General features: G+C 37.9%; 1 protein-coding gene across 3 annotated transcripts in view; it reads right to left on the bottom strand.

The window, feature by feature from the left end:
* Nucleotides 1–13,443, bottom strand: part of LOC134747570 (amyloid-beta-like protein) — a 173,738-nt gene extending 160,295 nt beyond the window's left edge. For 2 of the 3 annotated variants that reach the window (XM_063682157.1, XM_063682158.1), the window contains exon 1: nucleotides 13,287–13,443. In XM_063682157.1, the coding sequence (XP_063538227.1) occupies nucleotides 13,287–13,352 (66 nt within the window). In that variant the 5' untranslated portion in view covers nucleotides 13,353–13,443. The remainder of the gene's footprint in view (nucleotides 1–13,286) is intronic. The other variant, XM_063682156.1, reaches the window with a different exon arrangement.
* Between the last annotated feature and the right edge of the window lie 705 nt (nucleotides 13,444–14,148).

Raw genomic sequence — 14,148 nt, 5'->3', positions numbered from 1 at the left:
TCAGAAGCGTGGTTGCTTCCACAAGTTTCCGGGATAATCCTCTTACCGTAATCCCGCGGGGGCTGGAAGTGTGGACAGCCTACACTACATTTAATATAGCGAGGCCATAGCGAACCAAACTGACAGGGGGATGGTATTGGCTACCAGACTAGCTGCTATTGGTACGGCTATTTGTTATTTCTTTTTTCACAAAATTGGATTAATTATGTTTTGCCTTAGTTTGAGTTTCTGTGAACCACATATGCACTAAATTATGAATTAAGATTGACGTATTTATACTTGACTGTACATGTTAATTTGTTGTATGGGAGCCTCACTTAAAAATTTGTTTTATTTTGTTTTTACTTTTTAGTATTTGTTGTTATAGCGGCAATAGAAATACATCATCTGTGAAAATATCAACTGTCTAGCTATCATGGTTCATAAAGCCCCGGTGAGATACAGTCTGTTCATCTCTGTTGACAGACGGACGGACAGACAGACAGACAGACAGATAGACAGACAGATAGACAGACAGCCAGACGGACAGTGGAATCTTAGTAATAGGGTCCCGTTTTTACCCCTTTGGGTACGGAACCCTAATAGAGTTATCCGGTATGCACCCCAGCATAGAAGTTTGTAACCAGGGCAGTGGCCCGGGAAATGCCAAGTTAGCATTCACAATCTTCAACATTGTGAAATGTCCCTTTAACATAGCAACAGACAAAACTACTAACTTATTGTCGACGTGTATAAATATGGGGCCCTAACAAAAACTAAGTTTTCCCTTCATAACAAAGCAAAGGGGTGGGTATAACTACATAACTTTAAAAGGCGGGTAGGAACGTTACCTTCCAACTCGTAATGGAGGGAGACGTGTGGTATAATGGGGCACATCTGGGACGTAATGGAATATCATTATTGGCGTAAGGTGAGGGATCAAAAGTGTGTTACAGGAGCGGAACTAGACGCCTTACCCTTTATTGCCTTAGACAGTTCGGCGTTTCGTATGTGCTAAGGTAAACGGCGCTATTTTGGGACTTTGATAATGATTGGCATGTTCAACCTTTTTACAAGGCAAATTGGGTAATTTGGACTACTTACTTCTCTTTTAATTATTACATATTGGACTGGATTCTTATATAAGGAGGAGCCGAGTTTAGACTAAGTTTATGCCGAGTTTATGTGTGTATTTTTATGTTATCATTTCAGATCTACCTACTCGTATTTCTAGACCAATAGGGATGATAACACATGTTGAATTTTGTAAAAAAATCTAGTAAAATAGATAGCAAATAAGCAATTTATTACAATAATGTGGATTTTTAAAATATATGGAAATAATACAAGAATACAGGACCTGAAAGTTTCAAAATTTTAGTTTTTTTTTTTAACTTCCAAAAAGGTAAAAATTCTCTTGTTTTGTCCATACGTCAAGATGGGCTCTCAGTGACCTTGACGTCACGTTCACTTATCGTTTTGTTCGGAGCGTTTCGCGAGTGAAGTACGACTGTCCGACTTTGACTATCATTATTTTGACTCTTGACTCATATTATAAAAGTGAAACTTTTTATTTACCTAATCACACAAAAACGACAAGATATTATATAGGTATATTGGGTGAAATTTCGCACACCTTTAATCCCGGGAATCCCTCAGAAAGTAAAATTAAAGGTAAAAATTATTACGAAAATACTATTAGCGAAGCGGCAGCTTAACGTCTTGCACATCCAAAAAATGCGGGCAGAAGTTAATAACCTCCAGGATAAAAAAAAAGTAGGTACAAAAAGCTTCTTATGAAACACTAGTAAAAACCCACCGTATACTTGGTTAATATTATGCACGTCTCAAACTCATCAAACGAAAGATAGTAGCACAAGTTCTGGAAAGTTTCCGCTAAAGACTGTAAAGAGTCTTTGAATCTCGAACGACCCGCAGAACACATCACACTTACAGTAAATTATGCAAGCTTAGCTCGGTCAAGGCCATTTAAGATTTTAAAATCCAACTTTAGTTCACTTTCTGTTAACATAAATACCCTTTCAGACTGAGAAATAAGTTAACTTTTGTAAAGCAATACATATAAGTGGCTAAGCGGGTGAGGTGTTCATGGTTTCATTTCTTAGTATTTTATTATCTTAGTAGTACACATTCATTCAGTTGTGTCCAGATCATTTGGAACACTTCGCCCGCTTTACAATTTTTGCTGCTGACCATAAATTTGGTTAGTACAATAAATTCGTATCTTCGTTGGCATTTCCTGGCAACTTCATCATGGTTATTCGCTTTAGATATCTTTACCTTTGTAAACAATGGTGTTAGGAAAAACTTTAGCCTATCATAATGAATAATCTAAGAGCAGCAAACTGATCATAAAGGTGCCCATACAAACATAGTCCCCATTTTCCTCAATACAAGCCTCATCGCCAATTATAGTCCTAAGGCACAGATTATATAATAGTTCTTAAGAACAAATACTTATTTATTTATTTATTTATTTATTTAATAATTTTAATCAGGCAACAAGGCCCATATTACGGCTACCTTACAGACTATATTATTACAATAACTTAAATAAATAAAACTACTACTTAAATAACTAACTAGCTTTCCCTAGTCCCATTTATTTACGGTCGGCGCAGCGAAGCATATGTTTTCAACTTTTCATCTATTCTTACCACTCTGTTACCTACTCTATTCATGTTTATTTGATTATATTATTTGGTACACTATCACAAAACTGTAATGAGTCAAAAAGGCCTACCGCCAACATCGAGAAATCGAAAAACTATATCTGCCTCTTTATCGCGCGCGCATATAAGAAATTTCGAAATTAAAGTTTCGCGGTAGAGCCTCTGTACCCTTACTGTAAAATTGTAAATAAATCTCTCACACGACATTTCATCTAATTTTCCCTCTGCACACTACCTAACGTACTAACATTAAATATAATCTACGTACTGCGGCGCGGCTTAGCTCCAACGTAATATGGTGGCGCCATCTTGCGGGCGAGGGATTAGATTCCAAAGAGTACCCATCGTAGCTAAGTGAAATCTGGCGCACTCGCTGGCACCTCAACGACTTGGCATTGGCACGGTTGTAAACAACAATAAGGCTTACGTAGATAGCTCTTAGTTGATTCGTATAGTTTGGCCAAAGATCGCTGTTACTCGATCATATACAGAGAGAAACATAAACATAGCTACTGGTTTTACTTGTATTTAATTATTATTATTACCTCAATATAAGTATCGTTATACAAATTTGGCCGGCTAACTGACCTAATGTTATAATGACTGACGAGAAATGGTCTTTCCAACATTTACTTAATTAATTTTTATGACACGCTATACAACCGAGGCCGATTTTCCGGTCTAAACCTAAATCTAAAATAAATAACACCCTTAATATTTCAATTTATTATAAATTGTCAGACTAATTTCTTGGTTCTCGTAAAAACCTGTCAAAACTTTATGGAACTCCAAGTACTGCCATAGCATAGCATTTACAAATGATGATTTCTTTAACGAGATTATTGCTCGTCTTTTACAATTTGGCTGTAGGTAACTTTTGTTCATTAATGCAGAATCAAAGAACAGTTGTCTCCCTAGTTAATGAACCAACTGTGTCTGTTTTCTCGTTTATTTTGTAAAATGTATAAAAATATAGTACACAGTAACCTTTGTCAAAATCCAGTCTTCTTCTTCTCGTGTCGATGGTTTCAGACTGTGCGGGACCAGAAGGTAGCGACATTTATCGCCCTGTCTGTCGCATCAGGGAGATCCCGCTCAGAGCAGGCCTGCGGGCATGCTGGACAGGATATCATGTGCTCCATCGTTTGTGGAGCCGTACCACATTGGCATTGGGTGTCTGAGCCGCTTAGGGCGCCCCACTTCAGCATGTTCTCCTTGCTACGGCCGGCCCGAGAGCGCAATCGGTTCAAGGCTTTCCGGGCGGCCACGGCTGTTTATGCCCAGCGGGAAGCGTTTCAGCGGGGCGGACGTAGTCGTCAAGAGGGGCGCGGGTATTTTCCCAGGTCCAAATCCAAAAATCCAGTAATATCCATTCAGAAAACAGTACGTAACTACATGGGCTTTCCTTTTGGTACTAGTTTTCTTATTCAAGTTAATCTGGGGTAATTACACTAGTGGTGGCAAAACTATTATTCCGTGGGATTTCAATACATTACAGTGGAAGTAACAGAATCGGTACCTACCTAAAATATTTTCATTTGGGGTCACATGGCTAACTATATTGAAAAGGTTAGCTTAAATCTCCACCTTTCACTACGTTTAAATCCATCAGCACAAAGCCGACTTTATCAAAAGTTGCACAGCATTAGCATGTTATAAACAATAAATACTAGATAAGAAACACCTCAAGCCTCGCCGCTGTTTTCTTAATTTAAGTTTTTAACTTAATATTCTTATATAATAGTGGGTGAGATAGTTCGGCGTGGAAGCCGTTTAGCGGGGGCTCCTAATCTCCCGAGTGAGTTCAACGGCCAGTTGAGCGCATTAATTCAATTAAACAACAGTTTCATTAATTTCGCTTGCGGCGCACACTTCTTCATTTCGCGGTTGGGAGAAGTCAAAAAATTCATTCGAATTTTAAAGGTACTCTGTTGGTTACTTTTAGTTATTGGCACTTAATCTAATCTTTATTCTTCGACGCGAATCTTATCATTCACATATTTATTGATACCACATTTCTTACGAAATACAATACAATACAAATAGTCTTTATTGCACACCTCAATAAAAAACAATACAGAAAGAAAACAGCTACAAAATTAATTACCAATTTGCACAATGGGCAGTTTTGGCTTCTTGCGAAAGTGTGAAAGAAATGTGAAGTATCATGCCACGACATCCTCATACTACTTATTGACAGTTATAAACTGTCAAATAACTAATGTATCCCTAATATCCCTTAGCCACCAGGGCGACAATCATATTTATAAGTACAGTCGCCATGAGATACATCGAACCGGCCAAGGTATTCACAAATATCTGCAGAACAAGCACTCTAACGCCATATCAATAGAGGCGTGCTCAGATATGTGTGATCACTTTGGCCGCTCCGATGTATCTGATGGCGACTGTAGAGCAAATAGCCGAATATCCCCAAATCAGTCTCCTCGAACAATTCATCCAAGCTATTACTAGTATCCAGGAACAAATGCGCCCCCATGAATCCCCGAACATGCTCGCAATTAAATCCAGCAAAGACCGTTTTAAAAGAGTTATTGGGCTCTTGGCACTAAAGTTGCAGCCATTTGTTAGTTTTGTTACTAGCTGCATACCGTAGCAGGGTGGTTTTGTGCATCAGCATTGTTGCACATGGTTCTTGTATTTAGGATGCGAATTTGGTTGATGTATAGCTGGTTTGTATTATGAAAGAAATGAACATGAAGGTCTTTAGTTCCTTTACTTGCTCAATTTTACATGCAAGGTTATCAGAGGTCAAGGTTTTAATTTAACTAATGTAATCCTAATAGTGGGTCAAAAAATATTGGTATCTAAAACTTAATTATGCTGGCTTTTTCTTACGTTTAATAAGACAAAATTTTCACCTGTTAATACTGCTAGTTTTTCTATACAGGTAGGAAGTGTGACAGGCCAATGAGAGTTTTAGTTATTAGATCAGTATCATATTGGAAGCAGTTTTAATATCCTAAACTCGAATTGGCCCGTGAGTCGCCAAAGGGACCAGAGAGGCGGTTGATCCTATTTACCTGCTTTAGTAGGTATAATAAATATTTAGTGGTAGCTTTATGCTACACTGTAGTCAACGAAAATATATTGATCGTAGGTTCTAAATATACCGTACGTTTATATGCATTTAATGGATCGTAACAGTGTTCTGATTCACAGAATTAAAAATAGTGCGGCCACACGGCAGAGCGGATAAAAATGAGCAAAATAAACTGATTCATGCTTTAAAAAGTGCATTTGAATACTAAGATAAGTAACTCAACTGAACAGAACAAAACTGTAGGTCTACCGTTTAACTGAGGCTGTTGGTAAGAAGTTATTATGACCAACTGCGGGTTGGTTCAAAACTTGGCTTCTTGAAGATGGTTTCTATTATGCTAAGTGAGTAAAAATTTAAATATTTAAATTCTAGCGGCCCACCATACAAAAAAATTTGGCAGTCAAGTTTGAATCAATGGTATACATAGAAAATATAATAAGTTTAATTTTAAAATCGGACGAAACAAAAAACAAGGAACTGTTCTATTTAATAATGATTTACATGATGTACTAGTATTAAGACCGAGGGACGCTAGAGGATAAACTAGTTTTAGTCTCAAAACTCAGTTCTACTAACGCTCTGCATACGGAGCTAAGTTATAACTTACCCACTCTACACATGAATCCAAACAATGTGAATCCCACAGACAGTTTCCTTATCACTTGTCCAGAATGAGACTTTGGCTAAGCCAGGTCCTGCCAGACCGCTCAGTACTCAGTTGTCCTAAGTTTACTCGTTGTATTAGATTTTAGGGTTCACGTTTGCCGGATTTCGTATCCACCCTAATGTAGATTGTAGACAGGGATTAGACAGGGATGGAAAGTCTTGAAATAAGTACCTACCAATAAACATAGCAGCGATATTGAGTAGTAATGGCGAACATTCTCGTAAAATTTGTGTCATCAAAATTACATTTCCAATATGACCATTTGAAACGACATACAAGTCTCCCCGGCTCATCCTAAAAACATCCAAACCCACTCAAAACACAAAAGCACTCCATAACGATTTAGAAACAATACCCGCCAAAGCCTTTTGGAATCCCGAAATCCTCAGAAAGAAACGCCATTACAACCGCAACCCCGACAATTGTCGAATATACCCCGAAAATAGCAGAAAATTTATTTTAATCTGGAATCTTCGCTTAGCGCCAACGCCCGGCGGTAATTAAAAATGTAGGTACTCTTTCACTTTTCTCGATTTAATCCTCCTTTGAACAAAAGAGGGATAGTTCAGGCAGATTTATAGAGGTCAGAGGGAGGGAATCCTAAATATGCAACATTTTCTGTTTGCATTATTTTTCCGTATGCTTTGTATCTCTCTGCGCTGGGTGGATAGAGTTCGGACCTTAAAAATAGGCCGAGATAAAAAAATCTTCTAATTTAAAGGCTAAACCTCTTTCAGAATTGTTACTATGATTTTAATAACTATGACTTAACTTACTTTACTTGATTACTTATGAATGAAATCTATTTCAACTAATCACACAATAATAAACTGTTATTCGATTCATGCGAGAGATTTATAAAAATGTTTACAAGTTTTATTTTAAGGAACAATTCCAAACTGCGAGAACAGTTTAAATATCTTAGCAGCAAACTACTACGTCCATGTCCCAAGAGAGATACAAAAACAAAAAATACTAAAACGGTTAACAATTTAAACCAAGTAAGTGTCTTTAGAAGGGTAATTCTACTTTAAGGAGCCTTGTATTTAAATTGAAAATGTACTTGGACAGTTTTGACCGCCGCAGACTTCACGTCCTTTAAAACAGGCGACAGCCTGAGCTTTCATTTAGATAAAAGGGATTTGCAGGCGGAGGTTAATGATTTTAGATAATGTAAAACCTACACCTACCTTTTACCTTTTTCTACCTTTTGTTATTAAAGAAATGTACGTTTGTTTAAGCTATTTAAAGGACTAAATTGATGTATGTAGTTCAAACGTATTACTTCAATTTGATCGCTTACGTTTTCTTCTGGTTTTCTTTCATTCCAAAAATACACCTCTCGGTTTGTTATCACGGATTATGGCTGCTTCAATTTCGTTTGACATTTTAAAGGAAGACGCAACACGAATATTTGGGCAAATACGGCCATGTGTGTTGCTGGCATCAAAGGAACAAAATAGAAATAAAAAGTTAACATTTAAATGTACCTAAGTATTTATCTTGGACTAACAGTACATTAAGAATACACTACACTCATACATAGAAAATACACTAGAGAGTTGTTCAGTTTAAATTATCGTTCAGATTATTTGACGCCGCTGTGATTATATGTATTTAGCTTGGGTGCTATTTTTTTTCAGTAATATTCTCTTCTCTTAAGGGGTCTAATACTCTTTATTACATTATTACTAATAAAGAGTATTTGTTTTGTATATGATATGATAGAGTTCGTCTAACTAAGCTAACTTTGCAGATACTATGCAGTAACAAATAGTAGGACGATTGACACTATAAACATCGTAATATTATTAAAGTTTGCCGTTTATAATGATATTTCCACTGTTTATTGAAAGAAATGTCTCGCTGTACACTATATCCGATAGCTACTTCCGTAAAAGAAATCATGTTTAGCGTACCATAACCACTTTCCTATCCAATTCATTCATTCATTGTAGATATACAGAATATAGTAATAGGTCTCTTATCGCCGCGCGCTACATTATTCTATTTATTTAGAATACAGTAACTGCGAATTCGTTTCATTATAATTATAAGTACTTATTAACCGACCTTCATACACACTTCAATTAAATCACCACCTTCACGCAATAAAGTAGCTTGTTTATAAAATGTTCAAGTAATCTGATGTATGATATCGTTTTGCGCATCAACCAACGGTAGTCGTAATATGATGTGATGCAATATGAATAATGCTCGCCATTCATTAACCTTTCACTTTCATATGTGTGTGGTGGTCAGAAATCGCGGGTTCAAACCTCGGTTGTTCTGTGTAGAGCAGAAAAAACCAATTCAAAAGAAAATTCAAAAAGATGGTAAGAATTCGGTCAAAATCTTTATCATACACGGACAAGAGGCTACTTCTTCATTGAAGTTACCCCACAGTATGGGGACAATGACAATAAGCTATATCCGGCTGATCAGGGGTTAGCCAAGATGCCAATCGTTTGCACAACGACAACGAAACGCTTTCTATCTCTATCACTCTCACATATTAGTGCGATAGAGAGACAGCGTTTCGTTGTCGTAGCGCAAACGATTGGCATCTTGGCCAAAGATTAGTATATGTTATTACATCTTGGCTAGGCACTCAGGAAGTTCTGTGCCGTCACGTTAATTCGGAACCAAATGCTCAATAACAAAGCTGAAGCCAATACGAAATTACGTCACTTTTTTTGAAGATGGAATATCAGAGTGTTCGTTGTTGCTACGACGAGATAAGACTGTTTCACAAAATGCCGTTCTTCGAAAATTCTCGACATCCTTGTGCATTCGCGTAGACTTGTAGAGGACCGACGTGTCTTTGATCCGTCCACCACATTGCTGATTTTCCACCTGGTGGTCACAGCAGTAAGATAACACTACCTACAATTAATAGCAGCGTCCCTTTAATGATTGATACGTTGAACCTTTACAAAAGGTATTATGGATACTACCCGTACTTATTTCCGTCATCCTTTGTACTGGGAATGGTAGGGTTTGAGTCTCTCGAGCTAAGGCGTAAGCAAACGCTTGCCTTACACTACTGTCTACTTCTAAGAAATCAAATTGACAACCCATCTGTTCTGGAGCGTATGCGTATTTTTACCCCAGACAACTACATAGCTGCAGTAGGGCGTAGCGCACGTAGAGCCAGAAACCTTTTCGCATATCCAAATGTCCGCACCTATCACGGTTCAAACGCACCCACGTACCGAGCAATAGAATTACTAAATAACTTCTTAGCTTCAATCCAAAACGCTGACATATTCGCAGACAAGTGGCCGTCCTTACAAAGTAGTGTCAGGATTTTTTTAAACTCTACCTATGTAACTTTGTAGTATGTATGTTTAATTTAAGTTCCTAGAGATACTCGTAGTTCGAAAAATGTATACATGTTTATGATACTGACTATGTATTAACAGTATAAGTGTCTTGGCGTAGGTCGCTGTAAACTTATACTTGTGTTTGTTTGAATAAAGAATAAAGAACCACATTTCAATCCATCAGAATATGGGCGCCGAACACTGATATTCTTTTTGACGTTTAATAGGTAACTTTTTAGAGAGAACCCATTATTAGGGTGCCAATCATTGACACACAGAAGTTAAAGTCGACGCAAAAATAGGAGCGCAAATGCTTTAGCGGTATAAAACATTTGTTCCACTTACTCGAAATTCCCATTCGAAGTCCGAACTTATGATTGTTATAGCTCCAGGGGGAACACAGTAAGTAGGCTACTTAGGCGTTCCACTTGGCAGCAGTAGCCAGTATTGACTGCGTCAATTTTTACGATCTGCTGTATCACTGTAGTTTCTTAGCCGCATTATGACGATTCTCAAGCCCGGTAAGCTCGGTTCTCTATACTAAACGTAGTTACGTTCTCATTTACAAAACGAATAGCTAGTTTGTTCTGAAACTTTGTACTTACAATGGGATAAGGCATATCTATGTCTGTAATTAGTTTATGTAGCTTCAGATACCATAGTTAAAAAAATACAGCGACTTTAGTTTTTCATACAAAACTTGTTTTTGCTCTATTTCGTTTATTTTATAAACTGGAGCTATATAAACTAATCCTGGTGAAATTCGGCCGAGCTTAAGTTTTTTTTTTACACTTTCGCAGCATTTTTATAAAATCAACTCATTCGCTTACTTTGCTGTGTGCATGTGTAGAGTGTATACCTACAGAAAAATTGGACCTTTCATTTGTCTTGTCATATGTTGATTGAAATATCTCTCAAGATTATTATTAACTGTCAAGACCGATTTGCATTTTGACTAGTGGGTTGATAAGGACATGGTATTGTATAATATTAAATTCAACAGAGTAAATCGTATTTTGAACATTATGTCACTGACTGACATCAACCCGACACAGCGTCGCCGTGCACGAAATGTTTGAAAACAACATCTAAAACTTGAAACTCCCTATCTACATGCTGCGAGCATTGACAAAGTATTTTTACGCATTGCGCATTTGTTTCTCATTGTTACCCTCTTTTGCGACCCGAAAGAAATCGCGCTAACTTCCACACAAGTAATAAATTACGTCGTCAACACGGACGAGGGTGCCTTGACTTTGTAACACTTGGTTATACTTGACAACATTTGGCTGTACTTGGCGGCGTTGGGTTGGCAATGCTCCTAGGCATTGCAACCTCAGGAGTACTTGTAAAAATTGTCGAGTTTGTAAGAGGCTTGGGTGGTTTTATGTCCTCCTCGATGTCGATGTATTGTAGCATTTATCTTCGTACCTATATAAAAGTTTAAATAAAGTACAAATGGCATGTCTAATTAGAATATCTTGTAAAATGAATCATTAGATATTTGTCGTAGTGCATTGGCTTCTTGTCGTTTTTAGGGTTCCGTACCCAAAGGGTAAAAACGGGACCCTATTACTAAGACTCCGCTGTCCGTCCGTCTGTCTGTCCGTGTGTCTCCCATGCAACAAACGTGATTTTTTTGCAGTTTTTTATTAGGTATATAAAAACTTTTCAGGATATATACCAATTTCATACAGCGGGTTCCTAAACTCCCTTTAAGCTAACGAAGTCTTCAATATCACACTTCTTCGTTGTAGACTTGAAAAACTCGCCTTCCTCAAAACTCGACTCAATCATAAGGCCGGAAAGTCCGGAAACCGATACAGGCAAATAGACTTTTTTCGCGGACGTAGATCAAAGAACCTCTTCTTAATGTCGTCATAATAAAGTTAGTACCAATTTTCTATTACGTAAAAAGCTCCACCTAGCTGCCTTTAATCCCGGAGTAGAAAGACAATAAATTAGGTGAGCTAAGACACGAGGCGAGAAGGGTGCTTACAGACTAAAAGACTTGGCAGCGTTCCTCCCCAAGCTTCATTTGCAGCCTCATGAGCCCGTAATAGAATTATCAAGCTTGTAAGTCTTGTGAAACTACAAGGTTCTTTTAGTTTTTAGGGAGCTTATTCGATTCTTAGTCACTTTTTTAGTTTTTTTAGGGTTCCGTACCCAAAGGGTAAAAACGGGACCCTATTACTAAGACTCCGCTGTCCGTCTGTCCGTCTGTCTTTCACCAGGCTGACCGTGATAGCTAGACAGTTGAAATTTTCACAGATGATGTATTTCTGTTGCCGCTATAACAACAAATACTAAAAAGTACGGATCCCTCGGTGGGCGAGTCCGACTCGCACTTGGCTGGTTTTTAAGAACGATTATTTAATTGGCCCTCGATGCCGTTATTGTAAGGCTCTACCTTTTAGTGGTATTTTTTGCATAACATCTTTACTTACTACTTAACCGTTAAAATTATACCTGACACGGAGTTTCTGAGTTAAATGTTTAATGAATGAAACGAATGACAGATACGTACGTGCTTGTCAAAAACAAATCTTGTAAATGTAACAATTATTTAGGTACCCATGTATCTGTCAATTTTTTTTTTGAGCTTCTTTTACTGTGGTTTGGTTGAACTATAAATCAAGTAAAACAATAAATCTTACTGTTACAGGCAACCAGCCCTCCCGTTGTGTAACCAAAGATCTCGTTAGCAGTTAAATGATACGATAGCATAAAATATATAGCGCTATAAAGGAAAGCTATTGTTCTACCCTGTAAGCATTGTCAAATATTGCCCATCGCTGGGTTTTACGTTTTACGGCCGGATGAAAGTTGGACAGTTAACGTTAGCGTAGAAAGTGCTGACGTTTTGGACACAGTTTACATATAAAAAAACGTATAATGTCTGGAATATATTTATAAACTTAGTATAAACATGTATAAAAAGCTCGCCAATGTTTGTAGACCGGTTTGTCTTGTAAGAAATTGTTGTTAAGGAACAACGGTAATTATAAATTGATTTGCAAAAACGCTTCGTTTTTAAATTTATAAGCAGCACCAGTAGTTATACCAGTCCTACGTTAGTAAACTAAAAGTAAACATGAGAATAGGTATAAACTATAGGTATATGTATATTGTTCATTAAAAGTTCGACAGAATTAGCTAATTGAAGTTAACTGGTTGCGTTAATTTATTCGCGGTTATTGCTATACTACTTATTATGCAAGGACATAATATTTAATCATGTCCAACTTCAATAAAAAGTGCGTAAAGAATCGCAAAATGTTCAATGGCATAATTATGTTTTTTACAGTTACGCAATCTGTTTTAAGTATTTTTTTTAATAAGAACGCCGATTTTCTTTAAAAACGCTGTTAAACAAGAATTTTATGGCCGAGGCGTCTCTATCAATCGTTCGACTCCTTTCAGCTACTATTTTACACCCAACGTGAAAACAAATTCGAACGCGTCCAATCGATTTTCGACTTAGTGGCCTCGGTATTCGCCGACACAGAATTACGTAGAAAATACACAGAATAAGGGTAGGACTGGTGTCGACTTACCTGGCCAGCATGGAGGACGTCCAAAAATATGGTAAAAACACTAATAAAAAGCACGACGCGCGACATTATTGCGGCCGCGGGGAGCGTTCCGTTGCCAAACTGCCGACTGGCGTTTAAGTCTGACGCGAGAAACCTGCGTACTAACGACGGTACAGCACCATGCCGTAGCCGTACCTAGCGTCGTATAGATCGACCCTCTGGGAGTAAGAGGGACGGGGCACGTGCGCCCGGGGAGGGAAAGAGACGCACGTGGGAGGATAACGCACGCGCACTGCCGCTCGCGTAAGCACTATACCCGAATGTTGTCTTCGTCTGGCTTTGTCCGGATTTCCCAATGATGATGCATCAGTTTTTGACAAGCAATGCGAATTTCGAGTGTGATAGAGTACCTACACGGTACGGACAAATTGCGACGTGTTAACTCAATTCTCACTGCCCACTAACTGCTCGACAGCAGACAGAATGATATTTTTGAGTGGGAGTGCGAGTGGGAGCACGTATGTGCAAATTAAATGCAATGAGTCACCCTGAATGACATTAGGGGAAAAATGAAATGATTGGAAATGGAATACGAAATGAAAAATTGTCTTGCTAACAATTTCAAGGGTTAATTTTAAATAATGCTATCATGAAGTTGATTGCCTGGCAACATGAAAAATAACATAAGGTCAGGTGGGGTAAGAGAAACACCGGGACAAGGGAAACACTTTTATGGAATCTTCATCATAATGTTTCTCTTGCCCCAAGCAAAATAAAGTATGTTTCACTTGCCCAACTTGACCTTAAGGGCTTGTAAATACTAATATCACAATAGTTTCCCCTCTGGGTTGGAAGGTCAGATGGCAGTCGCTTTCGTAACAAC

This window comes from Cydia strobilella, chromosome 15 (assembly GCF_947568885.1).
Source record: "Cydia strobilella chromosome 15, ilCydStro3.1, whole genome shotgun sequence".
Lineage (NCBI taxonomy): Eukaryota > Metazoa > Arthropoda > Insecta > Lepidoptera > Tortricidae > Cydia > Cydia strobilella.
The sequence above is the reverse complement of the archived record's forward strand: the minus strand, read 5'-3'. Positions and strand labels throughout refer to the sequence as shown.